General features: G+C 32.9%; 1 protein-coding gene across 1 annotated transcript; it reads left to right on the top strand.

Moving 5' to 3' along the window:
* Positions 1–17912: 17912 nt before the first annotated feature.
* On the top strand, positions 17913–19400 carry LOC130997731 (aquaporin PIP2-4-like). Its single transcript, XM_057923141.1, has 4 exons — positions 17913–18431; positions 18512–18807; positions 18886–19026; positions 19112–19400. Exons 1-4 carry the CDS (start codon positions 18128–18130, stop codon positions 19229–19231), a joined length of 861 nt encoding a protein of 286 aa, XP_057779124.1. The 5' UTR covers positions 17913–18127; the 3' UTR covers positions 19232–19400.
* Positions 19401–24200: the final 4800 nt, after the last annotated feature.

Below are 24200 nucleotides of genomic sequence, written 5' to 3'. Positions count from 1 at the left end.
TTTTTGTGGATTGTGATGAGTTTGGTTAATTTGTTGTCTCTTTTATTTAATTGCATAGTTTTTACAGATTTGTGAGGTTCTTTATTTGTGTGGTTAATATGTTGCCCTCATTTTATTTAATTGCATAATTTTTAACCAGATTTCCCCCAAAAATCCTCAAAATGTTCCAAACTGTTCTCTAATTCATACTCATTAAGCACTTGTATTTAAGCATTTAACTCCCAACTAGCTCAAAGCATGCTAATATTGGATTTATCTAAACTTTACAATCGAATATCTTTTTCTTTTACCAGGAAACATCAAAGAGATCAATTCATGATTCGAGAAAAAGTATTCGTAGCTGTGTTCGAAAAGAACAAATGCTCTATATTAGTAATTACTCCCTATCTTGAGACAACTAAGTCTTTTCAATATAAAATTTAAGAAATTAGTATTTAATGGATGAAGTCATGGTTTTTACCATATAAAAAAATATATTAAATTAGTATCCGCTACTCACCCACGGTGCTCCTTGGTCAACCTCATGCCTTGCTACTTGCTATCGGATTCTGCATCAAATTTGATTACGGACCGGTTGTCGCCTATACGGACTCCCTGCTTGCCATTCATGTTCCAACAAGCGAGGGAGAAAGTTGTGCTTGAGTTCTATCACGTTCGATGTGAAGCTAATAGAGTTTCACACAAGTTAGTTCGTTTTGCTTTGTACGTTCCTGATGTTATGATCTGGAAGTCGGGCTTCCCACCCTGGCTCCTAGATATTACTCTCTCAGATTTACAGTAATAAAATTTCATCTTTTCCCCTTCAAAATATATATATAAATAATTGAGACGATTCAAAAAAGAATTGGCCTCAAAGTAGGTGGGATAGGATTTCATTCCTTTCGGGCATACACAATGATTTTTGGTTGCTACATTGCCCTCGTTATTCATTGACAGGAAATGTAAAAATAATAAAAGTAATGATAAAGCATTAGATGTCTTGATTTCCATATTATTAAATTTCCAGAATTATTTTTAGTTTAATAAAACTATTTGGATAAAATATGTCTAAATAAAAAATAATGGAATATATATAAAAAAAATTAATTTATTTATATTCGTTTTATTATTTTGTTCACATTGTAGTTATTTTTGTAATTTTTTAAATATATATATGTAATTTATCTATATTTGTTATTGACATAGAGTACATCACGCACAGTAATATTGAATGCTGATCTCTTCACGGCTGATGATGTTTTTCTTAGACGAGGTGCGGTTCTAAGAGCATCCGCATTGGGACCTCCTTGATAGCCTACTTGATAGTGTTTGTGTTATTGAGTAGGTAGTGCTGTATTGGGGTTCCTTGATATCCTACTTGATAATATTAGTTTTGATTTTATGTTTTTCATTTAAATTTAATTGCTCAAATTTAAATAACACAATTTATTACAAATTTAAATTGCATTAATTATAAAATCCTAAATATTACATAAAACTTTAATAAAATAAAAACAATTCCTAAAAATTAACTACTCTGGCCCTAGAGGTCCGAAACGTGCCCAATGCATGCAGTCTAAGCTCCCGAGCATCCCCGGAAAAATTGTAGGAGGAAGAAGGAATGAATTGTGATGAATGAAAGTGAGTTGTGATGAATGAATTGTAGGTGAATGAGTTGTAGGGAGAAGTATTATTTATAGAGAGAAAAGAAGATTAAAAAAAAAAAAAAAAAGGAAAATGGAAGAATGCCGTTGAAAGAGCCGTTGGAAAGAAAAAAAAAAGAAAAATTGAAGAAACGGTCGAAAATCGGATATAAATAATATATATATATATTTTTTAATTATGGCGCGTGCAGAGCACGCGCCTACTCGAGGATACCCGATAACTCGGGTACTCCTCGAGGACCTCCACGCCGCATCGCCCTCCTCGAAGCCGGCCATCTCCTCGAGTACTCACTCAAGTACCCGCGATGCGGGTGCTCTAAATAGACCTTCCATTAACATTTTACATACACATGTCTTGATTATATAACTCGCATACAAGTCAAGGAGATGGCAGTGCTTAGGGATGGCAACAGGCCGGATCTGGACCGGGTTTGGCCAATACCAGATCCAGATCCGTTTTCATATACCAGATCTAGATCCAGATCCAGATCCATGGATCTGAAAATTTTGGATCCAGATCCAGATCCGTCAGATCCGCGGGTCCACGGGTCCAGATACATGGATCTACTATTTTTAAATTAAATTAAAAAAAATTCACAAAATCAATAACATCTAATTTCCATCATGAAAAATATAACACACAATATTTTTTTCTAATTACTTTTAGTTTTTATTCTTTTGAATATAATTTATTTATTATTTTTAATTTAGTTAATATTATTAGTAAACTAAATATAAAATATAAAAAATATATATATAAAATAAAACGGATCCACGGGTCGGATCTGGGCCGGATCCGGATCTAAAATTTTAAGATCCAGATCCAGATCCGTTTTCAAAACTGAGATCCAGATCCAGATCCAGATCCGTCGGGTCCAAAAAATTGAGAAACGGATCTGGATCCACGGATCTGGACCGGGTCCAAGATCCACTGCCATCCCTAGCAGTGCTGAGAGCGGTGACATGATAAGTGGTATCAAGTGACAACAATGATATCTCCTTGATTTGTCATGCCATAGGCAATAATGACATATGATCTTAAATATGACAGTCTTGCACTGATTTTGAACAACCCTGAGAAGACGGTATAAAATAATTAGTTAGTAATCGATGTCAATTCAAGTTGTTATTATGATAATTATATACCCACTTTGTGTTTTGCCCTTCATTTTCTAATGTAGTATAAATAAGAGGGAAAATTTCAAAGTAAAGACATGCTCACTTTAAAATTACAATTCTCGGTATTAGACTCTTGAGAATATAAATCTCATGCGTTTAGTCTTCCTACAATTCTTCCACAAACATCTCATTGATAATCATTGTTGTCTTGAAGAAAGGAAGATCATCTTCATGTTATATACCTCATTCGCCTTTGTTTCTTCCCGATTTTCTTACACCAAGTTCTAATTTCTTTTATCTATTTTTGAATCCATCAGTTATTTTTTATATACCAAAAAATATAAAGAAAGTAAAAGACAATTACAATATGGACAAAACAATAAAACTAATTAAATTCGTTTTAATTTTGAATCAGAATTTTTAAATAAATTTATTTTCATTACTATTATTTGTTTGTCGAGATAGCAGTACTGTTTTATTTTGTAGACAGTAAGTTTGACTCGTCCACATGTGGGGTTGTGGCATTCGAATCGACGCGCACAAAAACATTGGAGTAATGTAAAGAAAAGGGTGAAATAATTAATTGTGGGTATTAGCGTGGCACGTTATTTTGCACATGTGCGTAATATAATATTCAAAGTAAAGTGCTGCTTCCACTCAATCTTTTGCCGACGTTTTTCGCCCTCTATAAATTCATTATGATTCTCACACTCAAACTCAGCTTCCAAAGCGACAAATATCGAAAAACAAAATCTAAATCGATCGATCGATGGCTAAGCCTGTGGGAGTATGGAGTTGTTGGTTTGAAGTTGCGCCGCCGCTGGTTGTTATTCGTCGCCGCCATTCGACTTCTCCGAGGCTGGAGACCATTGCCGAAGAGGATTCCCATCAAATCTCTTCTCAACAACAACCCGTTAAGGAAGCACCACCTTCACCCTAATTTTTTGATGTATTCTTTGTTGATTCCTTTGTATGGATGGCGAGTTTTTGGTGTTTTTGCTTGCCTGAATTTGAGGTTTAGTGTATTAATGTGTGTTATCCATCAACGCTTGATTATTAGAGTACATTAGCTTTTGGTGGACCAAGTTTATTGATTTAGTAATATATATATACTCAATTTGATTATATTAATCAATTCATGAGTGAGATACACGTGTAGTATTACTTAAGTTCAATTATTATTAGAATCAATTTGTGCAAATCGAAATTGGTGAGCAGGTTTTATTTAAGAAAATGAAGAGTGAAACGTCCTTCATAATAAGACATACGGAGCTAACCGGTATCAATATGTAAGCACTTTCGCCTACTCCAAACTCAGTTAATTTGATGAAGAATAATATGACAAAGATTAGGATTTTTTTTTTCATTCTCTTGTGTTCTTTTAGTATTTAAGAGAAAATCAACAAAACTTCACTAGTGTCAACTTTTTTTTTTTTTTTTTCTTTCCGGTATTTTGTGAATATTAATTAGCAGACGCTTCCTACATTACAACTCTTTACACGTAGAGGTCTCAAAATAAAATTCATAAGGAAAGACAAAATATTGATTAAACTTGAAGATACTTTTTCAACATCATAAATATATGTTGTAAAATCGACTAGTAAAATTTTGGAGAATTGGAATCGATGATTAAACAATTTTAGTGTAATCACTCAAATCTAATTTAAAAATATTACTCTCACTGTTTCATTATAAATGTCTCATTATTTTGGGACACGAAGATTAAGAAAAGTGTAATTAATAGATAAAGTGGGTTGATGAAAATTATTTAAATATTAGGTATAGAGAGAGAATATTTTGTAAAAAAATGAATGAGGCATTGTAGTGGAACATCTCATTATGAAAAGTTAGACATTTGTAATGGAACAGAAGGAGTACAACAAAATGTTCCAATAGTGACAATTTTTTTTTATAAATATTGACATTTAAAAATGTCACTAAATAAAATTGCGACATGTTATAATTGAGCAGCTATTATGCATGTCACAAAATAAAGACATTTCACTAAGTTTAGTGACAAATGTAGGTGTAATTATTTTTGTGACATGTAAAAGTATATTTATTTTTGTGATATGTGAAAATGTAGCTATTTTTTATGACGATACATTTTATAATTAGTTATTTGAAAAAAAAATATTATTAATATAATAATAATTGTGTGTGTGTGTGTATGTGTGAATTTGTGTGAGTGTATGAGAGAGAGAGCAAAAATATATTGTGACACTAACGTGTAACAAAAATATTTTGTGATAGCTTTAAATGTCACAAAATTTACTAATAAATTTATGTATAACTAAAATATGTAGATACATGTGTGTAGGTGTAGCTAAATTTTATTACACTTAAAGATGTAATAAATTTTGTGAGACTTCTCGTTATGTCACTAAAATTGTGTGGATAATTTTGTTGTAGTGCATGTGACACCGAAAATGAGTAATGTAATGTATTGCAGTATTGTGCAAACGGCAACCTACTATTACACTATCACGCCACAATAAACATGTTCTCGTGTAGCCTGCTCGGTAGAATTATCTCCAAACGAACTGCAATCGTGTCTTTTTTTTTTTCTTTTTTCTTTTTTACTTTTTTGACGTTTTCAGAAAAACACAAAACAATTAGTGACATTATTGTAGCAAGTGTGCATGAGCATATCAGATAAGATCAAATCAAATCTAAGGCCACTTGTTTTAGGTGGAGAGTGTTGAAAACTCAATCATATTTTGCACCTACAAAATATATAGTATCGATCAATATGCATGGTGGATTCGCTCGACTTTCCCTTCCACCAATCTCCAATATATAATGCACACCTTCCTCTCTCTCTCTCTCTCACACACACAGAATAACTATATACTCCCTCCGTCCCCGAAATGGCTTCCTCTTTGGGGACGGCACGGGTTTTAATAAAAAGTTGTAAAGTGTATTGATAGTAGAGAAAAAGTGATATAATTATTATTGGAAGTTGTGAAAAGTGTTATAATTAGTATTGGGAGTGGTGAAAAGTGAAAAGTAAGAATAAATAAAGTATTGTTAGTGGTGGGGTAGGTTTCCAAAAATGGAAAGAAAGAAAGAGGAAGTTATTTGGGGGACGTCCCAAAATGGAAAAAGAGGAAGTTATTTTAGGGACGGAGGGAGTATATGCTTACCAGAATACCAGACTAATTAATTTTCTTTAATTAGGTGATTTTTGTACAAGGATTCGACTTGTCAAACGGTGAATGTATTTTCTTTAATTAGGTGATTCTCTAAGGCCACTTGTTTTAATTAGGTAATTTTCTTTTCATGCTCGGTTGGGCCTTCCAATGCATTTTTTCCTTTGCTTCCCGATAGTTTAATTGAAGGAATTGGATTTAAAGATTTGACTAATAACGTTAAGAGGTGTCTCCTATAAATCCCGGTGTATCGTACACTCAAGTTACATCAGACTCGAATTCTGATCCTGTTGGACTATCCTGACCAATTTTTTCTTGAAATGACATTAACACTAACACAGAATGACACTAACACTAATACGATATTGAAATGACACTTAACACTATTTTATTTTACAAATGATACTAACATTATATTCAAATGACACTAACACTACGTGTAAAATGACACTAACACTATATTGAAATGACACTAACACTTGACATTTGGGTAGGATAGTCCAATTGAGTCAGATTTGGGTCAGGATTCGGGTCGGGTACTACCCGGGTATACAGGAGATTTTGTGTAACATTAATTAGTGTGGTTTCATGTACGAGCAAATCTATACTGTATTAAAAAATCAAGATTTTGTGTATGTGTTGTTGGCCTAGTGGTAGAAGATTAATGTCCAAAACCTGAGGTCTTAGGAGTCCTCCGTTGGGCGTTCTTTAATTTTTTTTATTTACTTATATAATTTATCAAAAAAAAGTCAAGATTTCAGTTTAAAATTAATTTTAAAATAAAATGATAATTTTATAGTTATAATAAAATTGAAAGTTTATTTATAAACTATTCCCTCTGTCTCACTCTAATAGTCTTGTTTTCCTTTTCGGGACGTCCCACTAGAATAGTCATGTTCCTATTTTTGGTAATAATTTTACACTATAAACAATGTGGCCTCACACACTTTTACACATATTTTACACTCAAAAAGTAAGTTTCTTAATCTCCGTGCCGAAAAGAAACAGGACTATTCTACTGGGACGGAGGGAATACATTTTTTTTCTTTTTATTTTTTTTCTTTATCTTCTTTTTTTTTCTTTCTAAAATTATTAAATTCGACTAATTATAAAAAAATTTAATATGCGTATGAAATTAAAGATTACTATAAGAGCTTTAATTTGATAATTTTATATAAGATATTTGATTTAAAATATAAAGTTATACTCCATTTATTTAAGGGTTATTGGCGCATAAATATATCAATTTTGAACTAATTTTGATTTTTGACATGAACTTTAAAAAAGTGTTAAAAAATACATCAATATATTGATTGTAATAATTTTAACATGAATTCTATTTTCGGTCAAATTAAATCTTACTTGGCATGTCGTAATGCTGATCTAGACAAATCGGATTATAGTAATTTTAACTCGAATTCGAATTATCAGATTATATTAAATTGTAAGACATTTATTTTGGTTCGTCTCGAATTGTATCTATGAAAGTAAATAGAATTCACGTTAAAATTACTACAATCGATAATAGCAAATCGATAATAGAATTCACGTTAAAATTACTACAATCGATAATAGAATTCACGTTAAAATTACTAAAAATGAAAGAGTCATATTTTTGGTGGACAAGAAAAATAGCAAAAGTGTCATAAAAACACTTTTTATGAACAAATGGAGTATAAATTTGAGAATTTTTTGGGTACATGTTCAATTCCAACCATCCATGCATAAATCATAATAGACCTGTCTTCAAGCGTCTCAAATTGTTTATATCAAATGCAACCTACGCTTCTTCACTTGATAGAATTATTATCATTAATCAGTCCTCTTAAATTTGCTGAATTAATTTAGTTAATGTAGATAGAATAATCTTCAGAATCATTTTTTAATATGTCCAGATCGAATTTTTTTTATTCAATTGAAGGGAAGGGAGAAGTTAATGTTGGGTAAGCAAATTAACAAGAATTAAATAAACTCTTCAAACCCCCTCCCCTCCCTCCAAACAATCCCAAATAATTTTTCGATAAATGCAGCTGATCAAGTGTTATGTTTGTATGAAAGTGACTATTTTAATATTTTTATCTAAATAAAATAGTTACACTTATACATTATAATGTATAAGTGTAACTATTTTAGATAAAAATATTAAAACTACTACTCCATTTTAAATAACATACATAGTATTTCCAAATTCTTAGTATGATATTTTTGAGGAAAACCTAACATGCCTAAGAAGTAAGAACTAAAATAATAACCAAATTCATAGAACAAGAAAGAGAATTGTATTCCCAATTTTTGTGAATGTAATGTTTCACGTTTTGATTACCACGAATAGACAAGTCGATTGCGAAGCGAAGGGGGCATATATGATTGCTACTGCTACGGCCCATATCAATTTCTCATATTCTTATGTGGCTTTTACTTAAGTTTGTCTGTTTGTGTATGTTCTAGACATTTCTACTTAAATTAAATATGTCATAAATGAATTTGCGTCACCAATTTAACAGATTTTTTAGGCAAAACGACCCACGAAAACAATATAAATAAATGCAGATGAAAAGACTCCAAGATATTTTCTTCTTCTCACATTAGTAACACTACCAAACAAGCATACATGTAGTGGAAATATGAGCAATATTGGTGTCAAGAGCAAAGGCGCAATTAATTAAGGTTCCAAACTAATTTGCCTAGTTAATCATGACAAAAGCAGAGTAATCCAAGTGTAATAATCAGGTGAAATGAGACATTTTCCATAAAATTACACGCTCATCATTTTAGAAGACTCAAACACCCGACCTACTTTAATTAAAGATGAAATATTATGTTATTAATTAAGCTACATTTCATCCACATATATATACCCATAGCCAGGGCCGGTCCTGTATCTCACAGGGCCCTAAGCAAAAATTAAAAAATAGGCCCTTATAATTTATTTATTTTTATATCGACGAAACAACAACAATATATTAACATAAACTTTCTCAACCAATTATTCAAAAGAGTTTTCAATCAAAAGAGAAGAAAAGATAAGTTACTAAGAATTCAACATTAACGGTATGATCTAAGTGAAGAAAAGAACTTTCATAAGACAAAGCTATGTAAATAAATACTTTATAATATGATTCACCATAGCAGCAGTATTGAATGCAATCTGTCCTCACAATATCTAACCAAAACACAATTTCTTGTATATCTAGCAAGGATAAAAAGGACAAAAATATTAGGATTTTATAAAAAATAAATGAAATATTGATAGAACATACAATAAAAATTAGTTCAAAATAGAGATAAGTTTCTTACTTTATCTAAATACAACACGTATTATAGTTTTAGAGGCAAATATATTTATCAAGTTTGTAATCTGACTGATCAACCAAATTTCTTTCAATTGATAACATAGCCAAACCATTCAACCTGTCTTGCGACATAGTTGATCGTAGATTCACTTTTTGATTCATTTTTTTTAGAAATGTCTTTTCAGTTACTGCATATATTTTTGGAATACTATTTGTTAAACAAAAATAATTTATATATATATATATACTATATATATGTATAAATATCTATAAATTGGGCCCCCGAAAATTTGGGGCCCTATACGACAGCATGTTGACCATGCCCTCAGGTACGGGCTTGCCCATAGCACATTGCAAATGCCAAACACATGTACAACTAATTTAATAAGTGTTTACACTTTTCTCGGCACTATCAAATTCAATGTTGCTTCCACTACAGTTACACGCACTCATTTCTCACACTCAGCTTCCAACTTCTACGACTCCCTATTCTTTTTAATTTTTAAACAAAAAGGTATCATTTTGTTACTGTGAATTAACTAAGCGTGTCTATCTTAGAATACTTAATTAATAACTATAATTTTTTTTACAATATTAAATAAAAAAATTAAAAGGCCGTTCCACAGGACCACAGGGGACTCGAACTCAAGACGTTTAGCCTTAGGCGTTAACCCCTTACCACTTGGCCAACACACGCACACAATAACTATAATTTTTTGATCAGGTGATTGTTGCACTTATTTCTCGCTTTCTCTCTCTCATGAATCACGGGTGTAGAGTCTTGTCATGACGAGTATTTGCACACTATTCATTGTTTATTTAATTTAATATAGTATGTCTTTTTCATTTACTCTCACTCATTATCAGGGCAGTCATATATCTCACAAGGCCCTAAGCATAAAATTAGAAAATGGGCCCTTACAATTTTATTTTAAATTGACGATACAATAATAATATATTAACATAATCGTTTTCAGCTAATTATTCAAAAGAGTTTTCACTTTGCATATTAGCATATGCTTTGGAATTCTATTGTATTGTTAAAAAAATTCATATATAATATAAAAAAATGGACCCGCAAAAATTTGAGGCCCTAAGCGGCATCATGTTAAGCATGTATTCAGGTACGAGCCTGCTCATCATATAGTACTACAACTGTACAAGATACTAGATGGACCCAATGTTTTTTATTCATTTATTGTTTTATCCATCCTAATTAACTAGGATTTCGCGAATTTAAAAGCAACTATTAAGAATTGCATGTAAAATTCGTATGAGAAAATAAAGGTTACTAATTTTAAAGGGGTAATTAATGCCGCTAAATCCTATAACTATATACGTTTTCGCGTTTTGCATCAGTTTCAGAATTTCTGCCACAGTATATCCCAACTAAGCCTCCGAGCGATTTTTGCATCCGGCGAAGAATTCCGACGACTTAACTTAATCTACGTGTCAAATTTTTTAATGACAAGACGAAATAAAGTCCACGTGGCTTAAATTGATTGACGTGTCCATTACATAGATTTTTTATTTATTTATTAAATAACATGGCTTCCAAAACCCTCATAACGATGTGGCTTCCCTTCCGTGGAGAAGCCGCCGACCGGGTATTCCCTTCTGGCGAGAAGTTGTCGGCCGACTCACCATTCGACCACTCTCTCTCTCCAGCGAGATCGTCACCCTCAACCTCCATCTCTCTCCCTAAAAGAAAACCCTAGATCCCCAAATTCCACCATCCTCCTTCAATTACCGGCGACCGCACAGCCATAGAGCCACCGCCGCCGCCTAACCCTAGCCACCTCTCGGATTTGGCTATCTATTGTTCAACCCCGGCCACTGCCGCTCGTATCTCGAGCGGTAGTGCCGCCCCCTTTTTCTCCCCTCTAAACTCCGGCGAGAAGCTGCCCAATGGAGCACCCCTGCCCTCGGATGAACAGCAGCAACAGAGTCGCCGTCGTGCACCCAAGCCGTCACTCAACCGGCCCCTCCAGCTTCTCCGTCTCCCAGCCTCACCAGATATAGCCGAGTCTGAATCGCCTTGACTCGGGCCAAGTCGCGAGCGAGTCGGGCCAGCGTGAACGTCTTGTAGTTCTTCTCCGACATGCCGCGGATTGAAAACCATGGGTAGAGGTCGAAACTGAAGGCAGAATGGGAAGAAACCGCCGGCCTCCCGTGATGTACCTTGTGCATTGAGGATAGTACGCTTCTGGAATTATGAGAGAACAAGCCCTGGGTCTTGGAAATCATGGCAGAAACATCGAGGAAATTGGGGTTGGAGCTGATGGGGAGTGTTCTGGAGAGCGCGGAGGCCGCGAAAACAGAGAAACATACGAAGAAGACGAAACAACGTTGTTTCGTGATTAATTAGTAATTTCAATTAAACGTGAGGCAAAACGACGTCGCTTTGATTATCGGAATTAAATGACATGTAGATAAGTCCGGCTGCCAAGTCAGCTTCAATTTTGCCGGAAAACTACATAGAATGCAAAAACCGCTCGGATGCTTAGTTGGGATATACTGTGACAGAAATTTTAAAACTGATGCAAAACGCGAAAACACAAATAGTTATGGGATTTATGGGCATTAACCCCAATTTTAAAATACTCTTATATAGTATATAAATCTAAGCAGAAGTTTGCATGTTTAATTTAATGATTTCAATCTGTATCTTTTTCTTTCTGAAATAAATAAATAAATAATCATGTGTCGTTTTTGTGCTGTCATATATGAAACAAAGATTTTACTCCATCTTGACTTGAGGTAACGTGTTGAGTATCTGCCCATCTATATATACAGTAATTCACATTGTGCACATGCTTATAATTAATTAATGAGCGTTGCTTCCTTGTAATGCAACTTCTTCTCCCACAAATCTGCATTCCTCGCCTCACTATATATATATACACACACATCCAACACCAACTCACTTGTCATCAGTTAATCCACTCTCACCTCAAAAACACCTCAACAAATATATAAACTCCTCTGCTCTTTTCAGACAGATTTTCATCTCCAACTTATTACAAGTCTTTTAAGATTAAAAAAAAACCACATCAATTGTTTTTGTTTGTGGGGATCGATGGCGAAGGTGATTAGTATTTGGATGGAGGTTGCACCCTCTCTCATTATATTTCCACATTATAAGCACACAAATCTTCCCAGTCTGGAGACCATAATAGAGGAGGATTCTGATGATGAAGATATTTTTGATGGAGAAAATTGCCAAGGAACCAGCAGCTTCAAAGGGTCTTGAAAGCCCCCCCCCCCCCCCCCCCCCCCCCCCCCCCCCCCCTTAATATTGTTTTAATCAGTGTCTATTTAATGTGGGAGTGAGTTGTGACATGTAGACTTTTTTCAGTATAAATTGTATATCCAACGATACATGTAATGTGTAATGATACCTGAAATGAATATTAATTATCTGTATCACCTGTATTTCTGGATTGAATAAAAGGTTTCTAATTTGCAATTCAATGACACGATTTGAGGGAATGAATTAATTCAATATTTAACGATTTAAGAGCTGGATCTTTGACAAAAAAAATCTTACTATTGATAATCAAATAAAAGAAATAAAATAAAATATTATCATGTAGAATAGAAGCTGGCAACTAGTGTTGCAAAGAGGAGTATAATGAGCATTATTGAGCAGGAGTGAAACCTTTTGTTGAGAAAAATCTGTCTTCAGATAGTAACAGTTCATTTATATATACAAACTCTATCAACTGTTCGTTAAATTCTTCAAATTTTGAAATTCGTATACTTACAAATGTGTAGTCTAATGCATCTCATATTTAAGATATTCTCAACATATCTAATCGTTTTTTTCTATTGAATACAATCAGCAAAAATTATTGTATCATGTATCCGGTTTCTTTTCTAAATAATTTTATAATACCTGCTAAAAGCTATCTAAACTATAGAATACACATTGAAATTATATATGTGCACTTTTTAAAATTGAAAATAATTTGTAGCAGTACACAAATTTCTATGAAAATAATTCATCGATCGGTATCGGGCTATTCTTTTGTAAGATGTGTATTGGGCTATTCTTTTTAAGATGTATATTGGGCTTTAAAGCTAACAAAATTTACTACTCCCTCCGTCGAGTCTTGACACATTTGGGTTCGGCACGGGAATTAAGGAGTTGTAGATTAGTGTTTTAAGTGTGTAATTAGTAAAGTATAAAATTGATAAAGTATGAGAGATAAGGTAATAAAAGTGATAAAGTAAGAGAGAGAATATAATAAAGGTGATAAAGTAGGAGAGAGAAGGTAATAATTATTGCCAAAAAAGGAAACGTGTCAAGATTCGTGGGACGGCCCAAAAAGGAAAACGTGTCAAGACTCGTGGGACGGAGGGAGTATCACTATTCACTAATATGGAACTTTGGATTTAAATAGATAATTATTGAAAGAAAAAAAAATGAAGAAATGCTGGGGAAAAACAAATACATGCGCGTAATCTATACCATATTAAAAAGGGAGTTTCCAATTTGCAACCAATTTCAAATTAATTTCAAAATTGAGTGGCAATTTTGTAGTTATAATAAAATTAAAGGTTTATGTTTAAACTATGTATTTTTCTTTTTATTTTCATTTTCTTTAACTTCTTATTTGTTGTTATATTTCTTTTCCAAAATTGTGAAATTCAATTAATTATAAAATATTTAATATGCATATAAAATTAAAGATCAAGATAAGAGCTTTAATATGATATATTTTATGAAAATATTTGATTTAAAATGTAAAATTTAAATTTGTTTAAATATTAAAGTTTTATAAATTTCTCTCTCCTCTCTCATCTTTTTTGAATAAATTTATTTTTAATTTTTTAACTAATATTTTACTTTTAGTTTTTTTTTTTACTTTTTTTGTGTTTTTCAATATCAAATTTTATAATAGTGAATTCTTTTTTATTTTTTCAATATTCCAATTCAACTATATTCAATTAAAATTAATTTTTTATTATATTTACAAGTATAATAATTGAATTAGTATTAATTTTATATAAATATAAAAATTAAAAATATTTTCCCGTACATTGCACGGGATGCAAATGCTAGTCTTATGTAATCGTTATTTGTTGAGTTGAGTTTAATTCTAAATAAATTTTTAATTAAAATATAAAAAGTAAAGTAAAGAAATCTTGTGTAAGCACGGAAAATCGCCGAGGAGAATAAATCTAATAAACTTGAGACGTCCAAGCTTTTCTTTCACAGGCTGATCATTTGATCCTCTACAGATGAAGATAAAGGATGATGATTGGGTGGAAAACTAAAGAGAACTTAGGAATGTTATGGAATAATGCAAATTTATCTTTCTTATCTTTATTTCTTCATAAGTTTGTTACAAAAGTGGAGGGAGTGTGTTAACATGGGAGAAATTGGGCTTTTTGTAGACTAGTATATCTAAATTTAAGGGCGCAAAATCATTTGAGTAAGAGGATAATTCCATCATTCATGTATAACGTGACCTGACATCATATCTTTAAAGATTTTCTGTAACAAAATTCAGTTGGAAGATTTCGACAAAAAACAAATGAGAATCGACCATGTAGTAGTGCTGATAATAACTATTTTGTCTTATTGTACAGAATCGGCTCCCCCAATTAAAGCATCAGTGTATTTTACTCTTCAGCGTTCTCCACCTTTTCTATATATATTCCAAAATTTCTTATGATTTTCTTTTAAATGTGATCGATAATTCATTGCCAAATATTAATAAACAATCATTTCTTATCTAATTTTCATATGAGCACTTATATTTGGACCTCTCAGAACCTCCTACATATTTTTGGGACTTTTTCTATAAAAAAAAAAAAAGAGGGCTCCTAATTCCGTCCATCACTGTTCCTCGAGGCCAATTGTTTTCCTTTCTTTTCTGGCATTTAGTTTCGAATAAAAAACATGGGAAAATGTTATGTGGTTAGGTTCATCCTTCCAAAGTCGCAGGATAATAGTATTTTACTACCGCCGACCGACCAAATAAGCTACTCCACATCTATAAACGAAAAAGAAAAAGATTACACAATACCACTATCCTCGCGACACGTGGCATTGAACAGCGGCTTTTGGCTGTATTTAGAAAGAGTTGATTGGCTTGTTAAGCGTTTTTAATTAGCGTTTAGCCCAAATGATTGTTTGGGTGATGATGGAATGAGGTGGCGGGAATCTAGTGGTTGGGGTGATGAGGGGCGGTGCTGCTGATGATGACGCTCTCCAATTCCATCTTCTTTTCCCTTTGATAATTTATGGTCGGTTCTCTCACACTACCATTCTGATTTGATATGTCGTCCATTTTTATTTCATTTTCACTTCAATCTGCCTCTTTTCTATACATTTGTTTCTAATGTTTCGTTGATTTAGCGTAGTTATTTTTGAGTTTGCCTCCGCACCATATATTCGGAGTATTTTATTCAAGTTTCATCAATTTGCAGGTGAATAAAAATAAGGTTCAAAAGATATCATTTATTCAAGTTTTATTCATGTATAAGTTGTATTTTTATTTATTTAGATATTTAATCTAATTTATGGAGCATTAGTTTAGTAATTGATTTAAATTTATAGTCTAGTTTATAATATGTATTCAGTTTAGAATGTGTATTTTGTATTTAGAAAAAGAAAATAGCATGAGATGGAAAAAATAAGGTGTATAATTGCCGCAACTCATGTGTTTGGAATTTGATTTTGAGTGAACAGACTAATAAGATGTTTGAGATTATAATATTTGGAGAACTACGCTTTAAGCGTGCCTTGATTTGTACTTCCTTCATTCTGTTTGTAATGTCTCAAAAAAATAGAATATATAAATTAAGAAAATATAAATAAAGTAAATGAAGATAAAATAAATGAAAAAAGAGAGATAGAGAGAGTAGTGAAAAAATAAATAAAGATAAAATAAATGAGGACAAAGATAAAAATAATGGATAAAATAATTTATTTTTTCTTTTTTAAATGGGGACAATATAAATGAAATATTTCAAAAAAAATTGAAACCTTTATAAACGAAACAGAGAGTATTATAAATGCTACAATTATTTATACCTACTAACACAAGACTGACAGTTATTTTGAAAATTCAGTGGCATCAGAAGACGATAAATTTGAACATGGATAAAAAGATTCATTTAAATGCTCATCACATTCTTAAAGTTAGCTAGGTGGGGAAATAGAAGCACAAGTATATTCATGTGACTATGAAAGGGATGAATTAATACAACAAGATCCCGAAGCTTCATCTCAAAAGACACCGCAAAGATAATACACCATCTGACACACGGCACGCTTATTTGTATATTTCAAAAAAATATTTAAGAAATACTTTCTCCCTCCCAACTCTTAATATTTGTATTTTTTTTTTTAATATCTCATATTTTTGTATTTATTTTTATATTTGATAAAAATAAATGAGAGCTTTATTTTATTTTTTTGAAAGATCAAGAAAGAATTTTATTAAAATGAAGGAGTACAAGGGGTACTCTTCCCTTACACGAAGCAAACACTGAAAATTACAAAATAGACGAGAAACAAGCTTTTGGGCAGAGACACCAATCAGAAACTGAGTAGCAAAAGGAGCCCGAAAAGCTTGCACGAAGCCACCTACAAGAATTAATCTTCACACCTTCCACAATCTTGTTGATATCCTGATTACCTTACTTGAAAATGAACTCGTTCCTCGCCTTCCAAATCCTCTAAATAGTGCATTGTCAAATTAAGTTGAATACCTTTTTCTCCATTTTGCCATGTCCCTCCAAAGTGAAGTAGCCAAAGTGGTTGCACAAATCCGGAGATATGATTAGGTCGCTACCCAGCCATGTACACAACAATTTCCAAATTTGAGTGGCAACACGGCACTCAAGCATCAAGTGAAAGGCTGTTTCAAGGCAACCTAAGCAAAAGACGCATGATGTCATCTTTAGAGATTGAGATTTTGAACTTACAGACACAATTCCAAAAATCCAAAAGCTCACGCATTTCGTTAGCATTAAAGACACGCATCCATCAAAAAGACCAAGACCAAGACAGACCATGAACATCCCCCACATCTCTAACTAGCCAAGATTTTTGGGCAGATAATTGATACAACAAAGGGAATTTATCTTTGATACAGACACTCTCATTAACCCACGAATCCTTCCAAAATCTAGCACGACTACCATTTCCAATCAAGAAAGAAAGATTGCTACAAAAAATCTCACCCTCAACCCCATAGAAATGAGACCTTTATTCCACTTATTATAAATTTATACTCCCTCCATCTTATTTGTATTGACCCCTTACTTTTGAACACGGAGATTAAGAAAACATTTATTTATGAGTTAAGTATATGAAGTGTTTTACTTTTGCCACTTAGGAGCCCTTATTTTTGTTATTTTAAGGGAGCCAATACAAATGGAACGAAGAGAGTAATACATTCAATCATTTTATTAAAATCCGTGATACTTCCAATTGAATACTAAAAATTGGGATAGAAGGAATAGTAACGTATCCCATTGAATTAGTTTACTCAATGAATGACAGAACAAGTGAGTTTATCGCTGCAATAACTAATTCAATCCCATAAATATTATAAATTGAACATGTAAATTTGCGGCCCTATATTTTATTACCATTTGAAAACTTAATTGTTATATAATCTAGTATTTATAATAAATTTTCATTTTGTATAAAAAAATATTCGAAGCAGCTGGAAGAGTGGGAGTGAAATAATAAGGCAAAATTACTAAAATGGGGCGGCAAAATTGAATCCAATCAATGATTCCAGCCGCAGTTGGGAGTTCTCCTCCTGGTATAAATAGCCCCCAAACCAAATCCCCATCAAACACACTCACTCATACTCATCATCATCTACAGCTCAACAAAGCACTAATCCCACTCCCAGCAATTTCGACACAGTTGTGAGGTAGACAAATCGAGATGACGAAGGATGTAGAGGTGGGCGGTCACGGTCACGGACACGACTACGGCGCAAAGGACTACCAAGACCCGCCGCCGGCGCCGCTAATCGACATGGAGGAGTTGGGCAAATGGTCACTCTACAGGGCGGCCATCGCCGAATTCATCGCAACCCTCTTGTTCCTCTACGTCACCGTGCTCACCGTCATCGGCTACAAGAGCCAGAGCGCCGCCGACCAGTGCGGCGGCGTCGGCATCCTCGGCATCGCCTGGGCTTTCGGCGGCATGATCTTCGTCCTCGTCTACTGCACCGCCGGCATTTCCGGTGAGCATAATTAAATTCATTCCCTAAATTCCAACATTTCAATTTGGTTTGCAATGCTTATTGATCGATGTCGGGTGCAGGGGGCCACATTAACCCGGCCGTGACATTCGGGCTGCTCCTGGCCCGCAAGGTGTCGCTGGTTCGGGCCTTGCTGTACATTGTGGCGCAGTGCTTGGGAGCCATCTGCGGCTGTGGGCTGGTCAAGGCCTTCCAGAAGACCTACTACGTGCAGTACGGCGGCGGCGCCAACGAGCTCAGCGACGGCTACAGCACCGGCACCGGAGTGGCGGCCGAGATCATCGGCACTTTCGTTCTTGTCTACACCGTCTTCTCCGCCACCGACCCCAAGAGAAATGCCAGAGACTCCCACGTCCCTGTAGGAATTAACATACTCCGATGAATTGAGAATTAATTAATCAAGTATATAGCTAATCCTATTTCCAATCCGTTGTAGGTTTTGGCGCCACTTCCAATTGGATTCGCAGTGTTCATGGTTCACTTGGCCACAATCCCGGTTACCGGCACTGGGATCAACCCGGCCCGGAGCTTCGGCGCCGCCGTGATTTACGGCAAAGATAAGGCATGGGACGACCAGGTACTAGTCAATTCCAATTCTACTTTACTGGGTGGATTTATATTCAATCAATAAAGTGATGTTTTAAGTTTGTTTGATTATACAGTGGATTTTCTGGGTGGGACCGTTGGTGGGAGCAGCCATTGCTGCAATCTACCACCAGTTCGTATTGAGGGCAGGAGCGGTGAAGGCTCTGGGATCATTCCGGAGCTCTTCCTATAACTAAGGACTGCAATATTTAGTGTGTGTGTGCAGTTTGGCACTTATTTTAAAACGTGCCCGAATTTGATGTTGTATTTTTCGTTTGTTTATGGTTTCTCCTCTCCTCTGCTTTAGCACTAAATCTAGTGCTTTATGCATCCAAGTAATAAAGTTTACCATTTCCCCGATTTGTATTTATTTTTCTCAAAAAAATAAATACTGGCTCTAGTCAATGTGGAGTTGGACAAACATGAACAAGATTACAAGGCCAAACATATTACGTATACTACAGAGACTTTTCCCTACTTTTACTTAAATAATTAAACTCAATGCATTGGGTAAGTAGTGTAACTGGAAATAATTTCAGAGTAAATAGTATTGCTTTTTACTTGCCTAAAAAGTATTGATATTTTACTTATCGTGCATATTCATAAATTGCTCTTTTACGTATCGTGAATATTCATAAATTCATATACATTCATGTGCACATTTATATAGACTATAGTCATACATCAGAATATGTATGTTCAATTTCATTGCAAGATTTCTTGGTGTCTGTCACCTTTAAATTTATAACTAGTACATCCACCGGCGCGATACGCGGCAAACATCGAAATTAAATTATTTTTTAAAAAAATAAATATAATCAAAATATAAATAAATGTATATTATTTTTTAAAAAATAAAATAATCCATACAAATTACTCAATGAAGAACCTAAATCTCAAAATATATAATTATTCAACTATTGTATATTCAATAGTTAAATACCACTTAATTACTTTTTAATTAATAAAGAGTATAAATTAATATATAAATTTATCAAAATTAAAAAATAAGTATACATGATAATAAATATTAGTTATATATCAAAATTCAAAAATCATGGCTTTATCTCTTTTTCCGTCTATATATATACTTATTTAAAAGTTCAGCTCATAACCTCTATGCAAAGTGTGCATATTACAATATAAAGCAATCTGAACAAAAAAATAATATTATTATGGAGCTCGTCTCTTAAATTACTCAACATGTAGTAAATCATGGTTTTATCTCTTTCTCCGTTTGCTTTAGCTCTCATCTTCTGCTCTTCATGTTTCTTCAATATATTTTTTCCTCCGCATCCCTATAACCATAATGACTTATATTCATCCTCTTGTATAGATCATATTCATACCTATAGGCTACAGACAAGGATTGTACAATATAAGGGGGAAAAATATCATAGACAAAGTCACTAAGATCACAAATTGATTCAACTGTGAGCCCAAAAAAAATATCTTAAAAAAAAAACTCTAAATTCATAAGCTTAAAAATAGAAACAAAAAAATATAAAAAAATTAGTAATAGAGTATGATCAACATTAGAGATGGATGAAAACGAATAAAAATGAATTTTGACACTTTAAACGATCATAATTTATTCATTTCAAATTTATTTTTTATAACTTTTATATTGAATTAAAATCTATTCAAATTTCGTCAATTTCATCGTCATTCAAATCGCTGTTAAGTCCTATTTTTCTTTATTTATATTAGTTGTAATAGTATATTTTCATTTTCGTTCAAAAATTTGTTTTCATTAAATCTTCTTTCTCTAATTTCTAATCTCTACATTAGTTTCAGAAGCAACAGAAGGGAAAGAAAGATTTTAAAACCAAAATCAAATGCATCAACCAAATTATGTTTTTTTTCTGAAAGAATTCAAACGTACAACAGAGACATACAATTCATTTTTAAGAAATTGAAATGAATGTTGATTGTCAAGTCTCCATGAATAAATGGTAAGTTAACAAATTCAAGATTATTGTAAATCGAATGCAATGTAAGTTGGGGATTGTGTTGGAAGTATTGTTGCCAGACATACAATACTGAAAAACTTGAATATTTGTTTAGTTGAAGTATGAGTCTTCTCATTGTAAATGAACCAAAATGCAGGGTAGATTTTAAAATTTAAAACATCATCCAAAACCACCAAAACCTTGCATATATAGTTCAAAGTCATCTATCCAAAATCTAAAACATATTAGCAAAACCTTGCATATATAGTTCAAAGTCATCTATCCACCAAAATCAAACAACAACAAAAATGATCCACCTGGGACCTGGCAATCTACTTGACCTTTTTCTTTGGCCTCAACTGGTTGTTGGGTCCACACTTGTTCTTCCTTGAGTTGACAGCAAACGAGCATAACATTTGCGGAAAATCATTTTGTTCTGGTATCTTTCCTAGCTAAATCTATAAGAGACGGCTCGATAATTCTATCTCTAAGCATCATAACCAAATGCAGGGTAGATTTTTCTGAATGTTTAATCAGCAAGAATTCGCCCATATAGAGACAATAAAGAGTCTCCAACATTAATATATACATACATACATATATATATATATATATTGATATATTTAAATTTCATATCTTGTGAAACTTTTCAAATACCAACTAAAATGAAAGATTTTTAGAATAACAAAAAAAGTCAATTAACGCAAAGCCAAAATGAGAGACTTTTCAAATTAAAAAAAAAAATCAACTAATTCAAATATTATGTCAGATACTCTTAACGTGAGAAACTTTTTTAGATATCAAGATGGCTCTCAAAATGAGAAACTTTTCATATGCCAAAAAGAAAATGCATGGAAAAGAAGTTTTTGGCGGAAAAATTTGTTGATGACTACTTTCCTTTAGTATAATAATAAATAGATTTGCGGAAACTTTAAGGAATTGGCCACCACATATTGAATACGAGTTTAAATTTTTTTAGGTCATTATATTAGAATAATTTGTAAAATTAGGTAATCTTTTTTTTGAGCTTGCAAAATTATGTCAAATATTTTATATTTTGATGTTTTGGGGTCACATTTGAGTTCAATCGGATTATTCTGAACCACATTTAGGCCCAAATATGACTACAAGTTTGGCCTATAGATGCCGAATTAGTCCAAAATATAGCTTAAAATGCTGAAATTTCAAATAATTAATCTAATTTTGCAACTAAAAAAAATGGTCTACTTTTGCAAACCACCCTAAAGTAGTGGCCACAAAAAAATTGAAACTCTATTGAATACTATATATAATGCTGTATGGAATGGTATAGGAAAAATTTACGATGCCTCATTGCAATGTTATGTAGTTTGAATAGTTGATCTTGATCATGTGATGGAAACATGGAAGTTTGGGATGGCAATGGGTCGGATCTGGACCGGATCTTACTTGGTCCAGATCCAGATCCAGATTTTTTGACTTAGGCCCAGATCCAGTCCAAATTCATTGGATCCAAAAAAATGAGATCCAGGTCCAGATTCATAAGATCCACAGGGTCTCGGGTTCAGACCTGGATCCATATTTTTTGTCTTTTATAATAAATTTATAAATCTTAAATTAGTCCAAAATAAAATTATAATTATTGTCTAGAGTTTCAACAATTATTCAAAATAAATGAATTAACCATATTCTATAAAAATATTATCAAAGTTTAATAACAATAAGAATATAATAATCAAGTAGTACTAAATAACAGTGGAACAATGTGTCTATTTTACATAGAAAAAAGAAAAATAATGTTATCAATAATAATAATAATAATAATAATAATAATAATAATAATAATAATAATAATAATAATAATAATAATAATAATAATAATAATAATAATAATAATAATAATGACAACTAAAATTTAAATTAAGATAAAAGTAAAATATATCTTTAAGTGTGTCTTGACACGTTTGGTGTTTTAAGTGTGTAATTAATAAAGTATAAAATTGATAAAGTAGGAGAGAGAAGGTAATAAAAGTGATAAAGTAGGAGAGATAATATAATAAAGGTGATAAAGTAGGAGAGAGAATGTAATAATTATTATCCAAAAAGGAAACGTGTCAAGACTCGTGGGACGACCCAAAAAGGAAAACGTGTCAAGATTCGTGGGACGGAGGGAGTATATAGATTAGTCATAGATATTAGGTTAGAGTTAAATAAAAATAAATAACATTATATATATTTTTATATATAAATGGATCCATGGACCGGATCTGGGTCTCAGATTTTTTGATCCAGATCAGATCTGGAAATTATAGGAATAACTCAAATCCGGTCCAGATCCATTGGATCCATTTTTTCTAAGGTCCAGATCCTAAAAAAAGGATCTGGACCGGGTCCCGGATCCATTGCCATCCCTAATGGAAGTATTATGTCACATGTTTTGTAAAATTTTGACAATATAGAAAGAAATTGTGTATATCATGTACACAACACTTGCTACAAAATCTATGATGGTGCATCACATCGCAAGAATGGACTCATTGGTTTTACAATAATTTTTCTCATAAAATTGAGAAAAGTAATAGGGGTAATTTTAAACATAGCCTAATATGGTTAGCCCAAATTAAGGTTCGTTCCTTAATGGTCCATTACCCTCATTCGGTCCACTTGTGGCAGTCCATCACATGGATTAAATTATAGCACTAGTTGCTGCATTTTATGAGACAGATTTGGAACCTTAGCTGCCTCATTCATTCTTGTTTCGTTCTCCCTTCTTTCTGCAGAGGTTTGCGCAGCAATGCAGACTGCTGGAGTCCATGGGTTTCCCATGATGTTTTTGTTTTTCTTTTTAATCCAATGTAAGTCTTGCTCTGTACCTCGATTGATGGCTTGTCAGTCTTACTTTTAATGAAAAGAACTTCCTTTTGATCTCAACCTGAAGACAATGACTCTTTGTCCAGGCTCTGATTAATGTTTTACTGTCTTCGCCTTGTTCTATTTTAGAACTGTTTCGTTCTTGACTCTAAGTACAAGTTATTAGGTTCTATTGTTAAGGGGGAACTGTATTCATCCTATTTTAGAACTTGTGCTATGAGTTCAGTCTTTGTTTTGCTTAGAACTGTTGTAAGGTTTTGGCATCATCAAAAAGGGGGAAATTGTTGGGAACCCCATGGAATATCATGTTTTGTTTTGATGATACCAAAATCCTTAGGTTTAATTTGTAATAGACTATAACTGT

The sequence above is a fragment of the Salvia miltiorrhiza genome, chromosome 8 (genome assembly GCF_028751815.1).
Source record: "Salvia miltiorrhiza cultivar Shanhuang (shh) chromosome 8, IMPLAD_Smil_shh, whole genome shotgun sequence".
Lineage (NCBI taxonomy): Eukaryota > Viridiplantae > Streptophyta > Magnoliopsida > Lamiales > Lamiaceae > Salvia > Salvia miltiorrhiza.
Note: the sequence above shows the minus strand (reverse complement) of the source record. Positions and strands in the feature narration are given on the sequence as shown.

Excerpts from the sequence above, each read along its gene's own strand:
- LOC130997731 (XM_057923141.1), top strand. The coding sequence starts at position 18,128 with ATGACGAAGGATGTAGAGGTGGGCGGTCACGGTCACGGACACGACTAC. Across the intron at positions 18,432-18,511 it reads CTGCACCGCCGGCATTTCCG|GGGGCCACATTAACCCGGCC; the intron begins GTGAGCATAATT and ends TGTCGGGTGCAG. Across the intron at positions 18,808-18,885 it reads CCAGAGACTCCCACGTCCCT|GTTTTGGCGCCACTTCCAAT; the intron begins GTAGGAATTAAC and ends AATCCGTTGTAG.